Raw genomic sequence first — 20,132 nt, forward strand, 5'->3', positions numbered from 1 at the left:
CTCTCCGCTCTCCTCTTCTCCTCTCCGCTCCGCTCTCCTCCTCTCCTCTCCGCTCTCCTCCTCTCCGCTCCTCTCCGCTCTCTCCTCTCTGCAGCCAGGTAACAATACAAACCCCCACCTCTCCTCCACTCCTCTCTGCTCTCCTCTCCTCTCTGCTCTCCTCTCCTCTCTGCTCTCTGCTCTCCTCTCCTCTCCTCTCTGCTCTCTGCTCTCCTCTCCTCTCTGCTCTCCTCTCTGCTCTCCTCTCTCCTCTCCTCTCTGCTCTCCTCTCTGCTCTCCTCTCCTCTCTGCTCTCCTCTCTGCTCTCCTCTCCTCTCTGCTCTCCTCTCCGCTCTCCTCTCCTCTCTGCTCTCCTCTCCTCTCTGCTCTCCTCTCTGCTCTCCTCTCTGCTCTGCTCTCCTCTCTGCTCTCCTCTCTGCAGCCAGGCAACAATACAAACCCCCACCTCTCCTCCACTCCTCTCTCCATCCCTCCATTCTAATCAGCAGTCAGCAGCCAAAGCCCACTCTCTCCTCTCCCTCCCTCCCTCTCTAGATGTGGGAAAAGCACATCAGCCAGTTTCTTGTACTTACATGTAATTGTTAACTCCATGGCTGCAGCTGCTGCGCTCCAGAATGACTGACGGCAAAACCTTGGACGCACTGAGACGAGAGGAGCAGCTAACGAATGCAGCGAGGAAGAGAGAGGGTGAAGGAGAGGGTGATAGAGAGATAGAGGGGGGGGGGAGAGAGAAGCAGCAGATGGTCCCCTGGTAAAACGATAGAGTTGTGCTAACAGATTTTAACGGAGCTAGCTGGGTATCTAGCCACGGGCGTGAGGCGCGTCGTTGTGGCGATCGTGGTCACGGAGGGCAATGCTCATCCTCCTGCCTGCTTGCTTGATGATATCTACCTCCTCTCTCTACTGCCAGTCTGAGAGAACCACCAGGCAGCCCCGCTTATGTTGATCTCAGTGTTTAAGCCTGATTGGGCGCATTCCACGGTCGTATGAGCCAATAGGGTGGCAGCTGAGGAATCACATGGGCTGTGTGTGTGTGTGTGTGTGTGTGTGTGTGTGTGTGTGTGTGTGTGTGTGTGTGTGTGTGTGTGTGTGTATGTGTTTGTGTATGTGTTTGTGTGTGTGTGTGGGGATGACAGGTTTACAGACGGGGAGGGGAGGGGAGGGGAGGGGAGGGGAGGGGAGGAGGAGACTGAGTGAGAGCCTGTACATCAGAAGCCCTCTGCCTGGATGCACAGAGCTGGAGGTTTTCTAGTCGGGAGTCGTAGCAAGCCCCTCATCACACACAGCCGTTTGGATAAAGAGACAGAGGGCTGTCGTACATGACCGTTCTTCAAAATAGACACACACAAGCATGCAGGCACACGGACACGCAATCACACACGCACCCACACGCATAGAAGAGGCTCCCTTTTTCCAAAGTGGAGCCAGTGTAGTGCAGCGGCAGTAATTGGACTGGGGTTGCTATGGAAACAGAGGAAACAGTTTGTCAGATGGAGTGGAGAGAGAGCAGAACAGAGTAGAGTAGAGTAGAACAGAGTAGAACATAACAGAACAGAGTAGAACAGAGTAGTACAGAAGAGAGTAGAGTAGAACAGAACAGACTAGAACAGAGCCAAATAGAACAGAGTAAAATATGTATTATACTATACTCTTTTCTACTCTGTTCTGTTCTACTCAGTTCTAGTAGAAAAGAGTAGAACAGAACAGACTTGAACAGAGTAGAAACGGAGTAGAGTAGAACAGAACAGCACACACCAGAGTAGCACACAACAGAGCAGAGTAGAACAGAGCAGAGTAGAACAGAGCAGAACAGAGTAGAGTAGAACAGAGTAGAACAGCACACAACAGAGTAGAGTAAACCAGAACAGAGTAGAACAGAGTAGAGTAGAACAGAACAGAGTAGAACAGAACAGAGTAGAATAGAACAGAGTAGAGTAGAACAGAGTAGAGTAGAACAGAACAGCACACAACAGAGTAGAGTAGAACAGAGTAGAGTAGAGTAAAACAGAACACAACAGAGTAGAGTAGTACAGAGTAGAGTAGAACAGCACACAACAGAGTAGAACAGAGTAGAGTAGAACAAAACAGAGTAGAACATCACACAACAGAGTAGAACAGAGTAGAACAGAGTAGAACAGAACAGCACACAACAGAGTAGAACAGAGTAGAGTAGAACAGAACAGAGTAGAACAGAACAGCACACAACAGAGTAGAGTAGAACAAAGTAGAGTAGAACAGAGTAGAGTAGAACAGAGTAGAGTAGAACAGAACAGCACACAACAGAGTAGAACAGAGTAGAGTAGAACAGAACAGCATACAACAGAGTAGAACAGAGTAGAACAGAACAGAGTAGAACAGAGTAGAGTAGAACCGAACAGAGTAGAGAAGAACAGAACAGAGTAGAGAAGAACAGAACAGAACAGAGTAGAGTACAACAGAATAGAGTAGAAACGGAGTAGAGTAGAACAGAACAGAACAGCACATAACAGAGTCGAGTAGAACAGAGTAGAACAGAACAGAGTAGGAGAGTACAGTAGAACAAAACAGAAAAGAGCAGAACAGAGCAGAGTAGACTAGAACAGAACAGAGTAGAGTAGAGCAGAACAGAACAGAGCAGAGTAGAACAGAGTAGAACAGAATAGAGTAGAACAGAGTAGAGCGTCAGGCATTACCCAGGCACCCACCTGCTTCTCCTCTAGCTCTCCCTTTTCTAAATAAACGTGAAGGTGGGACTACAGTAGCTGACTAGATAAACGTGAAGGTGGGACTACAGTAGCTGACTAGATAAACGTGAAGGTGGGACTACAGTAGCTGACTAGATAAACGTGAAGGTGGGACTACAGTAGCTGACTAGATAAACGTGAAGGTGGGACTACAGTAGCTGACTAGATAAACGTGAAGGTGGGACTACAGTAGCTGACTAGATAAACGTGAAGGTGGGACTACAGTAGCTGACTAGATAAACGTGAAGGTGGGACTACAGTAGCCACACCACAAAAGAGAAGAAAATGGAGGATGCACAGACAAATAGCCCGTTCCAAATAGCACCCTATTCTCTTGGTAGTGCACTCCTTTTGACCAGGGCTCTGGTCTACAGTAGTGCACCATTGAGGGAATAGGGTGCCATTTAGGACACATACAAACCTAACACACACAGTAGGAGAGAAGGACCTTGTAAAGAACAGGAAGGAAATGCAGGACAAAATGTGGTTGTAATACCTTTTACATGCAAAATCTGGTCTTGATGGAAAATAAAATTCTGACAAAAAAAAATAAGAATCATGAAAACGTGAAAGGCCTTGCCTGTCTTTGTAAGAAAACATACCAGACACAACCAATCAATCACTGTTATGATCATTATTTGGTGAGAGTGCTGCTTTTGGAACCAAGCGCTATAGGAAACATTCTATGACCCACAGACAAACCATGGATGTCACCCATGGTCAGCTGACTACACAAGACAGACAGATGGACATGTCCAGAATGACCATCGGGGACACATGTTCAGAGCCATCTCTATATACAGCTCTGCTGCACATGTTTCTCTGGCATAAGAATGACTATGGCCATATGTGCTGATGGGTACATTGTGACTGTTCTCCAGTCTGGCACAGCAGCAGGCTCTAGAGGCGAAAGAAACGCACACCTATTTAGGCCAGGTGCTGGCTAGTGAAGTAGAACACTTAAAAAATAAAGGAGAGCAGCACACACTAGGAGCTCAGATGCAAAAATATTTATGTCCAACGTTTCGACAGAAAACTGTCTTCATCAGGGTATAATGACAAACACTGCAGGTTGACTCATTTATATAGTGTCAAAAGACACACAGGTGTCTGTAATCATGGCCGGGTATGGCCTGATATCATTGGTTAATTCTCATATATTTAAACAGCATACAAAAAACAAATGGATAGCGTACGATCATAGATACAATTTGGCTACGTAAGCCTACAAACATTTACAATAGCAAAATCACAATAATCACAAGAATGGCTTCAGATCAAAGTCTACATTGAGACCGAAGGGAGCAAGGGTCTTTAAATAAAAGATCCAGGCAGCCTCTCGTTTTAACAATAAATGTCGACGTCACTCCCTCTCCTAGGGAGGGTGACTTGTTCGATGCCAATATAACGTAGAGACGAGGTCACCTCCTCTCCTAGGGAGGGTGACATGTTCAATGCCAATATAACGTAGAGACGAGGTCTTCTCCTCTCCTAGGGAGGGTGACATGTTCGATGCCAATATAACGTAGAGACGAGGTTCTCCTCTCCTAGGGAGGGTGACATGTTCAATGCCAATATAACGTAGAGACGAGGTCACCTCCTCTCCTAGGGAGGGTGACATGTTCGATGCCAATATAACGTAGAGACGAGGTTCCCCTCTCCTAGGGAGGGTGACATGTTCGATGCCAATATAACGTAGAGACGAGGTCACCTCCTCTCCTAGGGAGGGTGACATGTTCGATGCCAATATAACGTAGAGACGAGGTTCCCCTCTCCTAGGGAGGGTGACATGTTCAATGCCAATATAACGTAGAGACGAGGTCCTCTCCTCTCCTAGGGAGGGTGACATGTTCAATGCCAATATAACGTAGAGACGAGGTCACCTCCTCTCCTAGGGAGGGTGACATGTTCAATGCCAATATAACGTAGAGACGAGGTCACCTCCTCTCCTAGGGAGGGTGACATGTTCGATGTCAATATAACGTAGAGGCGAGGTCCTCGCCTCTCCTAGGGAGGGTGACATGTTCGATGCCAATATAACGTAGAGACGAGGTTCCCCTCTCCTAGGGAGGGTGACATGTTCGATGCCAATATAACGTAGAGACGAGGTTCTCCTCTCCTAGGGAGGGTGACATGTTCGATGCCAATATAACGTAGAGACGAGGTCACCTCCTCTCCTAGGGAGGGTGACATGTTCAATGTCAATATAACGTAGAGACGAGGTCACCTCCTCTCCTAGGGAGGGTGACATGTTCGATGTCAATATAACGTAGAGACGAGGTTCTCCTCTCCTAGGGAGGGTGACATGTTCGATGCCAATATAACGTAGAGACGAGGTCACCTCCTCTCCTAGGGAGGGTGACATGTTCGATGCCAATATAACGTAGAGACGAGGTCACCTCCTCTCCTAGGGAGGGTGACATGTTCGATGCCAATATAACGTAGAGACGAGGTTCCCCTCTCCTAGGGAGGGTGACATGTTCGATGCCAATATAACGTAGAGACGAGGTCACCTCCTCTCCTAGGGAGGGTGACATGTCCGATGCCAATATAACGTAGAGACTAAATCGAGTGGTTTGCTTCCAAAAAGTGGGCCGTAACTGGGTAAGTCGAGTTTTTGTACCTAATGGTGCTACGATGCTCCGCGATATGTAATTTTAATTCGCGCTTTATTTTATCCACATAAGTTTTACCACAAGGACAAGTTATAAGATAAATAACTGCCTTAGTGGAGCACGTAATAACACCAGCAGCAGGCTCCAACTGAACCAGAGAGACAGTCTCCATCTCCTAAACAAACACCAGGGAAGTGAGGGATGGTGAGGAGGAGGAGGAGAGGAGGAAGAGAGGAAGGACGTGGGGAGTAATCTATCCCAATTCAATAAAGACTCATTCTCATCTTGTGAAGAGAAAGTGGTGTGTGTTATTGGATATTAGGATTCCTGGCCCAGAGAGGTGTGTGTGTGTGTTTCATTCTCAGGCGAGTAGTTCAGTTCCGTCGGCAAAGGATGATAAACCAACACAGCTTGGAATCACTGTTCCCATTGAATAGCATAACACTGATCTACCATAGCATCTAAAACGCAGTTTTACACTGTGAGCGGGGATATTTAAAAATATATCTATATTTACCCTTTATTTACCTAGGCAAGTCAGGGGGATAGACCTATTGACTCATAGATTGACACCAATGCTTCATTTAGTGAAAATACAGCCCACCCGTGAATAAACAGCCCACCCGTGAATAAACAGCCCACCCGTGAATATACAGCCCACCTGTGAATAAACAGCTCACCTGTGAATAAACAGCCCACCTGTGAATAAACAGCTCACCTGTGAATAAACAGCCCACCTGTGAATATACAGCTCACCTGTGAATAAACAGCCCACCTGTGAATATTCAGCCCACCTGTGAATAAACAGCCCACCTGTGAATATACAGCTCACCTGTGAATAAACAGCCCACCTGTGAATATTCAGCCCACCTGTGAATAAACAGCCCACCTGTGAATATACAGCCCACCTGTGAATATACAGCTCACCTGTGAATATTCAGCCCACCTGTGAATAAACAGCCCACCTGTGAATATACAGCCCACCTGTGAATATACAGCTCACCTGTGAATATACAGCCCACCTGTGAATATACAGCCCACATGTGAATATACAGCCCACCTGTGAATATACAGCCCACCTGTGAATAAACAGCCCACCTGTGAATAAACAGCCCACCTGCGAATAAACAGCTCACCTGTGAATATACAGCCCACCTGTGAATAAACAGCTCACCTGTGAATAAACAGCCCACCTGTGAATATACAGCTCACCTGTGGCCATCTCATCTCTATAGAGCTGCTGTCTGTGCTGTCTAGTACTTCTTAATAAATAAGGCATACCTTTATGGCTGCTGAATACCAACTATCAATCACTAAGATCATGTATTTTCAGGTAGAGATACCTCGCGAAGCAACTGCAATCCCTCTAGATTGCACATTCTTCTGTCTCTTTTACATAGCAGGCGTAAAAGAAAGACCGGACAAGAAGGCGCGCAATGGATTATGGTCATTGCAGTTAATAATAAAAAACACTTGTGCCCTCTCAGTTTTAGTTTTATGTCAGGTTGGCGCAAAATCTGTATCTTCGCCGCGCTGTGTCAGCACCATGGACAGAGCGCCAACCTGTAGGGGGGCTATGGAAAAGCCACTGTGGTGGTTAGGTATATAAAAAGTGGGGAAAACACTTCTCATCTCTGTGGTAGGCTAAGTGAATAACGGGATTCCCCTCCGCCTGTAATATTTGATTTTGATTTATAAGGTTGGGGTCAAGTTTACCAGTCGGCCCAAGTGAGGACGCCGTGTTGGAGGCTGAACTGTCTCCTTCCTGCTCCTCTGCTGTTCCTATGGGGAGCTCTGCAGTAGTTTCTGCCCTATGATGGGGTGTGTGAGGTTTTCATCCCAACATGGATTGACACTGAATTGATTATGACCGAGCTCTCTTCAGAGCCTGGAGAGGAGAGGGTGTGCTTTGACCCTTTCCCTGGGCTGGGAGAGAAAATGACTGCACCGCAGCATGTTCCTGGGTGTGGCACAGACGTTGTTACTACTGGGGGGGTCTAGAGACAACCCCAGTGTCCACTGTGCATCGTTCGGGAGAGAATGCTCCCTTACCTGCTTCAACAAAGGCCCATGCAGGGAAGTTTGTGCCACCGCATCGCCAAAAGGTCAGTGGACAGTGTTTATGGCCAGTGAAAAGTGTTCACCTGCCTCGAGGCAACTGCTATGATGTTCCTTTATCTGCTCCACCAATCTACATTCACCAAATGGACATACCATGTTGGTCAATACGTACCCAATGCTAGTTTGCAATGTGCCATTCTGCCTTGCTGTCACGTCCATTAGTTTGGGTAGTGTGTGCGTTTAAAGGGGGTGGTTAGAAACACTGAAGTGTGATGATTTCAGTTGAAGGGAAAATGACCACTGTTACGTCCTGATGACGTTTGAAGTTCCTGCCTACATGTGAGGAACATAGGGAGCATAATTCTTAAATGGCGACACCAGAATAATTCCAATTCCTGACCACTATTTGTTTGTGTCAATTGTTTGTAAATAATTATCATGATGTTGCCCTGTTGGGTGAGGTTTATGACCCCTACCTCCATAAATACCGAAACCTTCTCCCTCCACTCTACAGAATGGACTCTTGGAAAGCCCTTTGTTACCACAGAGAAAGTATGGTAATGTCAAAAGGTTGGGGAATGGAACAATATGTCACTTTCTCAACCAGTTGAAAGTGTCCGTTGGTACTTAAAGAATATGTTTTGGGACATTATATCTGATGATAGGACGACATAAATTGTATCTTGGAAAGTCTACACATTCTAGTTATCAGATTCACATGGAATTGTTGTGCAATTTAAATGTTTAAATATGAAACTATTCGTGAAAAGAAGACATTTAATTGTAGCCTCCTAAACAAGATAATTGTTTCATAGTAAAATGTAGGCCCAGTCAGTGGCCACACCCAAGTGAACAGACATTAGTTAAGAACTATGAAACACGCCCTTCTCTCCCCCAGTACAAAAGCCTGTTGACGGAAGTCAACCTTAAGTTCCAGAAATGTTAGGACTGCTGTCCTAACGTTTAAAAAGGTACATTTCACACTGTGTGTGTCCCGACACAAATAAAAACAAGCTCACTCCTGGCAAAAGGGAGCGGGGATACTAACACACTGAATGAGTGCTTATCCCCAATTATAATGTCACCTTCAGGCAGTGTAGTACAGTATACATCCTTAAATGACAGGTGGTACGGAGGGGGGAAAAGGCACAGGGCTTTGCGAGATGGTGAGATTGGTCAGCATTACCGGGCCTAAGTTGGCAAACAAACACATACAGACATTGCTGTTTCAGGAGAGATGGGTGCCTTTACTGCAATGCTACACAGTGTGTTTGTCCCAAATGGCACCCTATTCCCTAAATAGTGCACTGCTTTTGACCAGAGCCCTATATAGGGAATATGATGCCATTTGGGACATAGCCAATGACTCACATCATGATGCCTCAAAACAAGGCAGGGTGTTGAAGCTACAGAGGAGATTGGTGGTTAGTCAATACTGCACACACAACAAATACTACCTCTGTTCCTACAGTAATCTGATGATCTTCTGAAACAGCAACAGTCTACCTTACACTATCCAAGCTACCATTCTGTAATTTCATTTGACAACAGGAAAAAAAGGAATGTTCATATGATGCTGTGTACAGTACTAGAATACTGATTGGATTGGCATAGGTTTCCAATATCACGTGGCGTTGACATTTTCTATGTAATCTGACAGTCTGGCAAAGAAACCCACAGAGACAGTGACTGAATCAGACTTCCTCAGAGACAGTGACTGAATCACACTTCCTCGGAGACAGTGACTGAATCAGACTTCCACAGAGACAGTGACTGAATCAGACTTCCACAGAGACAGTGACTGAATCAGACTTCCACAGAGACAGTGACTGAATCAGACTTCCACAGAGACAGTGACTGAATCAGACTTCCACAGAGACAGTGACTGAATCAGACTTCCACAGAGACAGTGACTGAATCAGACTTCCACAGAGACAGTGACTGAATCAGACTTCCACAGAGACAGTGACTGAATCAGACTTCCACAGAGACAGTGACTGAATCAGACTTCCACAGAGACGGTGACTGAATCAGACTTCCACAGAGACAGTGACTGAATCAGACTTCCTCAGATGTGTGTGTGAAGCCAGGAGTTAAATAAGCAGTGAGACCAACTGACGGAGGAGTTCATGTGTATTTCATGTCAGACAACAATGAAGAATTTAATTTGAAAGCCTGGGGAGATGAGCTCAATTCCCATCACTCTCAATCACTCCTAAAATAAGACACGCCACGAGGAAAACCCATCTGGAGAGACATGGCTAGGTCCATATGAAGTGCACTACTTTTGATGGGCTTTGGCCAAAGGTAGTGCACTATATAGGGAATAGGGTATCATCTAGGATGCAACCCATGACTATGCATCTTAAATCAACTTCGGCACAATGAGGCTGGCTTTATATAGGCAGTGGCTACCATAATAACTCACATACAGCCTTATTCTAAAATGGATTCAATTGTTATTTTTTCCCCTCATCAATCTACGTACAATACCCCATAATGACATCACAATACCCCGTAATGTCAAAGCAAAAACAAGCTTTTAGAAATGTTTGGGGAAAAAAATGAAATATCAAATTTACATAAGTATTCAGACCAATTACTCAGTACTTTGTTGAAGCACCTTTGGCAGAAATTACAGCCTCGAGTCTTCATGGGGATGACTCTACAAGCTTGGCACACCTGTATTTGGGGAGTTTCTCCCATTCTTCTCTGCCAGATCCTCTCAAGCTCTGTCAGGTTGGATGGGGAGTGTTGCTGCACAGCTATTTTCAGGTCTCTTCAGAGATGTTTGATCGTGTTCAAGTCCGGGCTCTGGCTGGGCCACTCAAGGACATTCAGAGACTTGTCCCGAAGCCACTCCTGCATTGTCTTGGCTGTGTGCTTAGGGTCATTGTCCCATTGGAAGGTGAACCTTCGCTCTGGAACAGGTTTTCATCGGGGATCTTAATTAACTTTTGCTTGGCATTCAGGCCAAAGAGTTCAATCTTGGTTTCATCACACCAGATAATCTTGTTTCTCATGGTCAGAGTCCTTTAGGTGCCTATTGGCAAACTCAAAGCGGGCTGTCATGCCTTTTACTGAGGAGTGGCTTCCGTCTGGCCACTCTACCATAAAGGCCTGATTGGTGGAGTGCTGCAGAGATGGGAGAACCTTCCAGATGGACAACCATCTCCACAGAGGAACTCTGGAGCTCTGTCAGAGTGGCCATCAGGTTCTTGGTCATCTCCCTGACCAAAGCCCTTTCCCCCCGATTGCTCAGTTTGGCCGGGCGTACAGCTCTAGCAAGAGTCTTGGTGGTTCCAAACTTCTTCCATTTAAGAATGATGGAGGCCACTGTGTTCTTGGGGACCTTAAATGCTGCAGAAATGTTTTGGTACCCTTCCCCAGATCTATGCCTCGACACACTCCTGTATCGGAGCTCTACGGACAATTCCTTCAATCTCATGGCTTGTTTATGCTCTGACTTGCACTGTCAACTATTGGACCATATATAGACAGGTTGTGCCTTTCCAAATCATGTCCAATCAATTTACTTGACCATAGGTGGACTCCAATCAAGTTGTAGAAATGGAAACTCAATGTCGAATGTCATAGCAAAGGGTCTGAATACTTATGTAAATAAGGTATTTCTGTTTATAATTTTCAATAAATTTGCTAACATTTCTAAATACCAGCTTTCGCTTTGTCATTATGGGTTATTGTGTGTAGATTGATGAAATCAATTTTAGAATAAGGCTGTAATGTAAAGTAATGTAATGTAATGAAAAGATAAAGATGGCGCCGAAGAACATGGCACACGTTTTACATTCTCCCAACCAATTTTGCAATTTGGTCATTTTTTTACATAACAATTTACATAATGTTGCTACTACCGTCTCTTATGACCGAAAATAAGGACATCATAAAAGCGTTTACTCACCGCGGACTGGTAGAAACTTTTTCCTTTAAAGAGTCCGACGAGAAGGAGATCCTGCTTTTACTGGAACAGGCCTAGATTCACGCCTGTTTGGTGAAGAAAAGACGCTGGAAAAAGGGACGCAGATCGGGGATCCTTCTGAGAAGCCAGAGGCGAGCGAGTAAACTCCCAATGCCTTCCATTCTCCTTGCTAACGTGCAATCGTTAGAAAATAAAATTGATGACCTACTATTAACATTATCCTACCAATGGGACATTAAAAACTGTAACATCTTATGTTTCACCGAGACGTGGCTGAACGAAGAAACGGAAAATATAGAGCTGGCGGGATTTTCCACGCACTGGCAGAACAGAGACGCTACCTCTGGTAAGATGAGGGGTGGGGGTGTGTGTCTAATATTAAAGAAGTCTCGAGGTATTGCTTGCCTGAGGTAGAGTACCTTATGATAAGCTGTCGACCAAGAGAGTTATCATCTGTATTATTCGTAGCCGTCTATTTACCACCACAAAGCGAAGCTGGCACTAAGACCGCTGTCAACCAACTCTATAAGGCCATAAGCAAAGAAGAAAATGCTCACCCAGAAGCGGCACTCCTAGTGGCCTGGGACTTTAATGCAGGCAAACTTAAATCAGTTTTCCCAAATTTTACCAGCATTTCACATGTTCAACCAGGAAAAAATAAATCCTAGACCACCTTTACTCCACACACAGAGATGCATACAAACCTCTCCCCCGCCCTACATTTGGCAAATCTGCACCATTGAGAGCATCCTAACCGGTTGCATCACCGCCTTGTATGGCAACTGCTCGGCATCTGACCGTAAGGTGCTACAGAGGGTAGTGTGAACGGCCCAGTACATCACTGGGGCCAAGCTTCCTGCCATCCAGGACCAATATAATAGGCGGTGTCAGAGGAAAGCCCATCAAATTGTCAGTGACTCCAGTCACCCAAGTTATAGACTGTTTTCTCTGCTACCGCACGGCAAGCGATACCGGAGAGCCAAGTCTAGCACCAAAAGGCTCCTCAACAGCTTCTACCCCCAAGCCATTAGACTACTGAACAATTCATAAAAATCGCTACACTGCTGCTACTCACTGTTAGTTTGTTACCTATACGTAGTCACTTCGCCCCCACCTACCTGTACAGATTACCTCAACTAGCCTGTACCCCCGCACCCTGACTCGTTACCGGTGCCCTGTATATAGTCTCGTTATTGTTATTCTTATTGTGTTACTTTTTGTTATTACTTTTTATTTTAGTCTACTTGGTAATCATTTTCTTCTTCTTGAACTGCACTGTTGGTTAAGGGCTTGTAAGTAAGCATTTCACGATAAAGTCTACACTTGTTGTATTCGGCGCATGTGGCAAATAAAGTTTGATTTGATTTTGATTTGATTTGATTAATGTAACAACATTTGGAAAAAGTCAAGGGGTCTGACTACTTTCCGAATGCACTGCATGTCCAGACCGGAAAACACCACTTGACATGGGACATAATACACTACAGTAGTTTTCCTATACGAGCTGACAAATCTAATAAAAGAAAGAAAGCGCTACTGGATCTGCAGGACTTTGTTCAAGCCCTAAAGAAACACACCTGTTTCAGCTAATCAAGGTCCTGATTAGCAGCTGATTAGTAGAATGGTCCGGAGAATAATCCTGCAGCAGGGTAGCTCTCCAGAAAGAGGGTTAGCTACCCCTGCAGAAGTATTACCCTTTGAAAATGAATACAATTTGCCATTTTAGTGGCCCCAGGCAGGAATCGAACCCATGATCCTGACATTGCAGGCACCATACTTTTGTAACTGAGCCACAAAGTCCAACCTCACCTTGTTGAAGTCTTCGCTGGTGGCCCTCATCTCCTTCCAGGTCTTGTTGAGCAGCTGGATGCAGATGCAGAAGAACTCTTCAAAGGAGCGGTCGTGGGTGAAGAACATGGGGTGGAAATCATGACAGTTCTCACTGGCTGAAAGGACAGAGGTGGAGAGGAGGGTACAGTCAGAACATGTGTTTAGAGAGAGGAGGGTACAGTCAGAACATGTGTTTTAGAGAGAGAGAGGAGGGTACAGTCAGAACATGTGTTTAGAGAGAGGAGAGGAGGGTACAGTCAGAACATGTGTTTTAGAGAGAGGAGGGTACAGTCAGAACATGTGTTTTAGAGAGAGGAGGGTACAGTCAGAACATGTGTTTTAGAGAGAGGAGAATACAGTCAGAACATGTGTTTTAGAGAGAGGAGAGGAGGGTACAGTCAGAACATGTGTTTTAGAGAGAGGAGAGGAGGGTACAGTCAGAACATGTGTTTTAGAGAGAGGAGAGGAGGGTACAGTCAGAACATGTGTTTTAGAGAGAGGAGAGGAGGGTACAGTCAGAACATGTGTTTTAGAGAGAGGAGAGGAGGGTACAGTCAGAACATGTGTTTTAGAGAGAGGAGGGTACAGTCAGAACATCTGTTTAGAGAGAGAGAGAGGAGGGTACAGTCAGAACATGTGTTTTAGAGAGAGGAGGGTACAGTCAGAACATGTGTTTAGAGAGAGAGAGAGGAGGGTACAGTCAGAACATGTGTTTTAGAGAGAGGAGGAGGGTACAGTCAGAACATGTGTTTTAGAGAGAGGAGGGTACAGTCAGAACATGTGTTTTAGAGAGAGGAGGGTACAGTCAGAACATGTGTTTTAGAGAGAGAGAGAGGAGGGTACAGTCAGAACATGTGTTTTAGAGAGAGGAGGGGAGGGTACAGTCAGAACATGTGTTTTAGAGAGAGAGAGGAGGGTACAGTCAGAACATGTGTTTTAGAGAGAGGAGAGGAGGGTACAGTCAGAACATGTGTTTTAGAGAGAGAGAGGAGGGTACAGTCAGAACATGTGTTTTAGAGAGAGGCGGGTACAGTCAGAACATGTGTTTTAGAGAGAGGAGAGGAGGGTACAGTCAGAACATGTGTTTTAGCGAGAGGAGAGGAGGGTACAGTCAGAACATGTGTTTTAGAGAGAGGAGAGGAGGGTACAGTCAGAACATGTGTTTTAGAGAGAGAGAGGAGGGTACAGTCAGAACATGTGTTTTAGAGAGAGGAGGGTACAGTCAGAACATGTGTTTAGAGAGAGAGAGAGGAGGGTACAGTCAGAACATGTGTTTTAGAGAGAGGAAGGTACAGTCAGAACATGTGTTTTAGAGAGAGAGAGGAGGGTACAGTCAGAACATGTGTTTAGAGAGAGGAGAGGAGGGTAAAGTCAGAACATGTGTTTTAGAGAGAGGAGGGTACAGTCAGAACATGTGTTTTAGAGAGAGAGAGAGGAGGGTACAGTCAGAACATGTGTTTTAGAGAGAGGAGGGGAGGGTACAGTCAGAACATGTGTTTTAGAGAGAGAGAGGAGGGTACAGTCAGAACATGTGTTTTAGAGAGAGGAGAGGAGGGTACAGTCAGAACATGTGTTTTAGAGAGAGGGAGGAGGGTACAGTCAGAACATGTGTTTTAGAGAGAGGAGAGGAGGGTACAGTCAGAACATGTGTTTTAGAGAGAGGAGAGGAGGGTACAGTCAGAACATGTGTTTTAGAGAGAGGAGAGGAGGGTACAGTCAGAACATGTGTTTTAGAGAGAGGAGAGGAGGGTACAGTCAGAACATGTGTTTTCGAGAGAGGAGGGTACAGTCAGAACATGTGTTTAGAGAGAGAGAGAGAGGAGGGTACATTCAGAACATGTGTTTTAGAGAGAGGAGAGGAGGGTACAGTCAGAACATGTGTTTTAGAGAGAGGAGAGGAGGGTACAGTCAGAACATGTGTTTTAGAGAGAGAGAGGAGGGTACAGTCAGAACATGTGTTTAGAGAGAGAGAGGAGGGTACAGTCAGAACATGTGTTTTAGAGAGAGGGAGGAGGGTACAGTCAGAACATGTGTTTTAGAGAGAGGAGAGGAGGGTACAGTCAGAACATGTGTTTTAGAGAGAGAGAGGAGAGTACAGTCAGAACATGTGTTTTAGAGAGAGGAGGGTACAGTAAGAACATGTGTTTAGAGAGAGAGAGAGGAGGGTACAGTCAGAACATGTGTTTTAGAGAGAGGAGAGGAGGGTACAGTCAGAACATGTGTTTAGAGAGAGAGAGAGGAGGGTACAGTCAGAACATGTGTTTTAGAGAGAGGAGGGTACAGTCAGAACATGTGTTTTAGAGAGAGAGAGGAGGGTACAGTCAGAACATGTGTTTTGAGAGAGGAGAGGAGGGTACAGTCAGAACATGTGTTTTAGAGAGAGGAGGGTACAGTCAGAACATGTGTTGAGAGAGAGGAGAGTACAGTCAGAACATGTGTTTTAGAGAGAGAGAGGAGGGTACAGTCAGAACATGTGTTTAGAGAGAGAGAGGAGGGTACAGTCAGAACATGTGTTTTAGAGAGAGGAGAGGAGGGTACAGTCAGAACATGTGTTTTAGAGAGAGGGAGGAGGGTACAGTCAGAACATGTGTTTTAGAGAGAGGAGAGGAGGGTACAGTCAGAACATGTGTTTTAGAGAGAGGAGAGTACAGTCAGAACATGTTTTAGAGAGAGGAGAGGAGAGTACAGTCAGAACATGTGTTTAGAGAGAGGAGAGGAGGGTACAGTCAGAACATGTGTTTAGAGAGAGAGAGAGAGAGGAGGGTACAGTCAGAACATGTGTTTTAGAGAGAGAGAGGAGGGTACAGTCAGAACATGTGTTTTGAGAGAGGAGAGGAGGGTACAGTCAGAACATGTGTTTTAGAGAGAGGAGGGTACAGTCAGAACATGTGTTTAGAGAGAGGACAGTACAGTCAGAACATGTGTTTTAGAGAGAGAGAGGAGGGTACAGTCAGAACATGTGTTTTAGAGAGAGGAGGGTACAGTCAGAACATGTGTTTTAGAGAGAGAGAGGAGGGTACAGTCAGAACATGTGTTTAGAGAGAGAGAGGAGGGTACAGTCAGAACATGTGTTTTAGAGAGAGGAGAGGAGGGTACAGTCAGAACATGTGTTTTAGAGAGAGGAGAGGAGGGTACAGTCAGAACATGTGTTTTAGCGAGAGGAGAGGAGGGTACAGTCAGAACATGTGTTTTAGAGAGAGGAGAGGAGGGTACAGTCAGAACATGTGTTTTAGAGAGAGAGAGGAGGGTACAGTCAGAACATGTGTTTTAGAGAGAGGAGGGTACAGTCAGAACATGTGTTTAGAGAGAGAGAGAGGAGGGTACAGTCAGAACATGTGTTTTAGAGAGAGGAAGGTACAGTCAGAACATGTGTTTTAGAGAGAGAGAGGAGGGTACAGTCAGAACATGTGTTTAGAGAGAGGAGAGGAGGGTACAGTCAGAACATGTGTTTTAGAGAGAGGAGGGTACAGTCAGAACATGTGTTTTAGAGAGACAGAGAGGAGGGTACAGTCAGAACATGTGTTTTAGAGAGAGGAGGGGAGGGTACAGTCAGAACATGTGTTTTAGAGAGAGAGAGGAGGGTACAGTCAGAACATGTGTTTTAGAGAGAGGAGAGGAGGGTACAGTCAGAACATGTGTTTTAGAGAGAGGGAGGAGGGTACAGTCAGAACATGTGTTTTGGAGAGAGAGGAGGGTACAGTCAGAACATGTGTTTGAGAGAGGAGGGTACAGTCAGAACATGTGTTTTAGAGAGAGGAGAGGAGGGTACAGTCAGAACATGTGTTTTAGAGAGAGGAGAGGAGGGTACAGTCAGAACATGTGTTTTAGAGAGAGGAGAGGAGGGTACAGTCAGAACATGTGTTTTCGAGAGAGGAGGGTACAGTCAGAACATGTGTTTAGAGAGAGAGAGAGAGGAGGGTACAGTCAGAACATGTGTTTTAGAGAGAGGAGAGGAGGGTACAGTCAGAACATGTGTTTTAGAGAGAGGAGAGGAGGGTACAGTCAGAACATGTGTTTTAGAGAGAGAGGAGGGTACAGTCAGAACATGTGTTTAGAGAGAGAGAGGAGGGTACAGTCAGAACATGTGTTTTAGAGAGAGGGAGGAGGGTACAGTCAGAACATGTGTTTTAGAGAGAGGAGAGGAGGGTACAGTCAGAACATGTGTTTTAGAGAGAGAGAGGAGAGTACAGTCAGAACATGTGTTTTAGAGAGAGGAGGGTACAGTCAGAACATGTGTTTAGAGAGAGAGAGAGGAGGGTACAGTCAGAACATGTGTTTTAGAGAGAGAGAGGAGGGTACAGTCAGAACATGTGTTTAGAGAGAGAGAGAGGAGGGTACAGTCAGAACATGTGTTTTGAGAGAGAGAGGAGGGTACAGTCAGAACATGTGTTTTAGAGAGAGAGAGGAGGGTACAGTCAGAACATGTGTTTTAGAGAGAGGAGAGGAGGGTACAGTCAGAACATGTGTTTTAGAGAGAGAGGAGGGTACAGTCAGAACATGTGTTTTAGAGAGAGAGAGGAGGGTACAGTCAGAACATGTGTTTTAGAGAGAGAGAGGAGGGTACAGTCAGAACATGTGTTTTAGAGAGAGAGAGGAGGGTACAGTCAGAACATGTGTTTTAGAGAGAGAGAGGAGGGTACAGTCAGAACATGTGTTTTAGAGAGAGAGAGGAGGGTACAGTCAGAACATGTGTTTTAGAGAGAGGAGAGGAGGGTACAGTCAGAACATGTGTTTTAGAGAGAGGAGAGGAGGGTACAGTCAGAACATGTGTTTTAGAGAGAGAGAGGAGGGTACAGTCAGAACATGTGTTTTAGAGAGAGAGAGGAGGGTACAGTCAGAACATGTGTTTAGAGAGAGAGAGGAGGGTACAGTCAGAACATGTGTTTTAGAGAGGAGAGGAGGGTACAGTCAGAACATGTGTTTTAGAGAAGAGAGGAGGGTACAGTCAGAACATGTGTTTTAGAGAGAGAGAGGAGGGTACAGTCAGAACATGTGTTTTAGAGAGAGAGAGGAGGGTACAGTCAGAACATGTGTTTTAGAGAGAGAGAGGAGGGTACAGTCAGAACATGTGTTTTAGAGAGAGGAGGGTACAGTCAGAACATGTGTTTTAGAGAGAGAGGAGGGTACAGTCAGAACATGTGTTTTAGAGAGAGGAGAGGAGGGTACAGTCAGAACATGTGTTTTAGAGAGAGAGAGAGGAGGGTACAGTCAGAACATGTGTTTTAGAAAGAGGAGAGGAGGGTACAGTCAGAACATGTGTTTTAGAGAGAGGAGGGTACAGTCAGAACATGTGTTTAGAGAGAGAGAGAGGAGGGTACAGTCAGAACATGTGTTTTAGAGAGAGGAGGGTACAGTCAGAACATGTGTTTAGAGAGAGAGAGAGGAGGGTACAGTCAGAACATGTGTTTTAGAGAGAGGAGGGTACAGTCAGAACATGTGTTTTAGAGAGAGAGAGGAGGGTACAGTCAGAACATGTGTTTTGAGAGAGGAGAGGAGGGTACAGTCAGAACATGTGTTTTAGAGAGAGGAGGGTACAGTCAGAACATGTGTTTAGAGAGAGGAGAGTACAGTCAGAACATGTGTTTTAGAGAGAGAGGAGGGTACAGTCAGAACATGTGTTTAGAGAGAGGAGAGGAGGGTACAGTCAGAACATGTGTTTTAGAGAGAGAGAGGAGGGTACAGTCAGAACATGTGTTTAGAGAGAGAGAGGAGGGTACAGTCAGAACATGTGTTTTAGAGAGAGGAGAGGAGGGTACAGTCAGAACATGTGTTTTAGAGAGAGGAGAGGAGGGTACAGTCAGAACATGTGTTTTAGAGAGAGGAGAGTAGAGTACAGTCAGAACATGTGTTTTAGAGAGAGGAGAGGAGAGTACAGTCAGAACATGTGTTTAGAGAGAGGAGAGGAGGGTACAGTCAGAACATGTGTTTAGAGAGAGAGAGAGAGAGGAGGGTACAGTCAGAACATGTGTTTTAGAGAGAGGAGGGTACAGTCAGAACATGTGTTTTAGAGAGAGGAGGGTACAGTCAGAACATGTGTTTTAGAGAGAGAGAGGAGGGTACAGTCAGAACATGTGTTTTAGAGAGAGGAGAGGAGGGTACAGTCAGAACATGTGTCTATGAGAGAGAGAGGAGGGTACAGTCAGAAAATGTGTTTTAGAGAGAGGAGGGTACAGTCAGAACATGTGTTTTAGAGAGAGAGAGAGGAGGGTACAGTCAGAACATGTGTTTTAGAGAGAGGAGGGTACAGTCAGAACATGTGTTTTAGAGAGAGGAGAGGAGGGTACAGTCAGAACATGTGTTTTAGAGAGAGGAGAGGAGGGTACAGTCAGAACATGTGTTTATGAGAGAGAGAGGAGGGTACAGTCAGAACATGTGTTTTAGAGAGAGGAGGGTACAGTCAGAACATGTGTTTTAGAGAGAGAGAGGAGGGTACAGTCAGAACATGTGTTTAGAGAGAGGAGAGGAGGGTACAGTCAGAACATGTGTTTTAGAGAGAGAGGAGGGTACAGTCAGAACATGTGTTTAGATAGAGAGAGGAGGGTACAGTCAGAACATGTGTTTTAGAGAGAGGAGAGGAGGGTACAGTCAGAACATGTGTTTTAGAGAGAGGAGAGGAGGGTACAGTCAGAACATGTGTTTTAGAGAGAGGAGAGGAGAGTACAGTCAGAACATGTGTTTTAGAGAGAGGAGAGGAGAGTACAGTCAGAACATGTGTTTAGAGAGAGGAGAGGAGGGTACAGTCAGAACATGTGTTTAGAGAGAGAGAGAGAGAGGAGGGTACAGTCAGAACATGTGTTTTAGAGAGAGGAGGGTACAGTCAGAACATGTGTTTTAGAGAGAGGAGGGTACAGTCAGAACATGTGTTTTAGAGAGAGAGAGGAGGGTACAGTCAGAACATGTGTTTTAGAGAGAGGAGAGGAGGGTACAGTCAGAACATGTGTCTATGAGAGAGAGAAGAGGGTA

General features: G+C 45.5%; 1 protein-coding gene across 6 annotated transcripts in view; it reads right to left on the reverse strand.

Annotated features, from left to right (window-relative positions):
* Window positions 1-20,132, reverse strand: part of elmo1 (engulfment and cell motility 1 (ced-12 homolog, C. elegans)) — a 178,936-nt gene that overhangs the window by 44,123 nt on the left and 114,681 nt on the right. For 5 of the 6 annotated variants that reach the window (NM_001140008.1, XM_014178476.3, XM_045709172.2 and 2 more), the window contains 1 exon segment: window positions 13,149-13,285. In NM_001140008.1, coding sequence (NP_001133480.1) covers window positions 13,149-13,285 — 137 coding nt within the window. 6 annotated transcript variants of the gene reach the window in all.

This window comes from Salmo salar, chromosome 27, assembly GCF_965601325.2.
Source record: "Salmo salar chromosome 27, fSalSal1, whole genome shotgun sequence".
Classification (NCBI taxonomy): domain Eukaryota; kingdom Metazoa; phylum Chordata; class Actinopteri; order Salmoniformes; family Salmonidae; genus Salmo; species Salmo salar.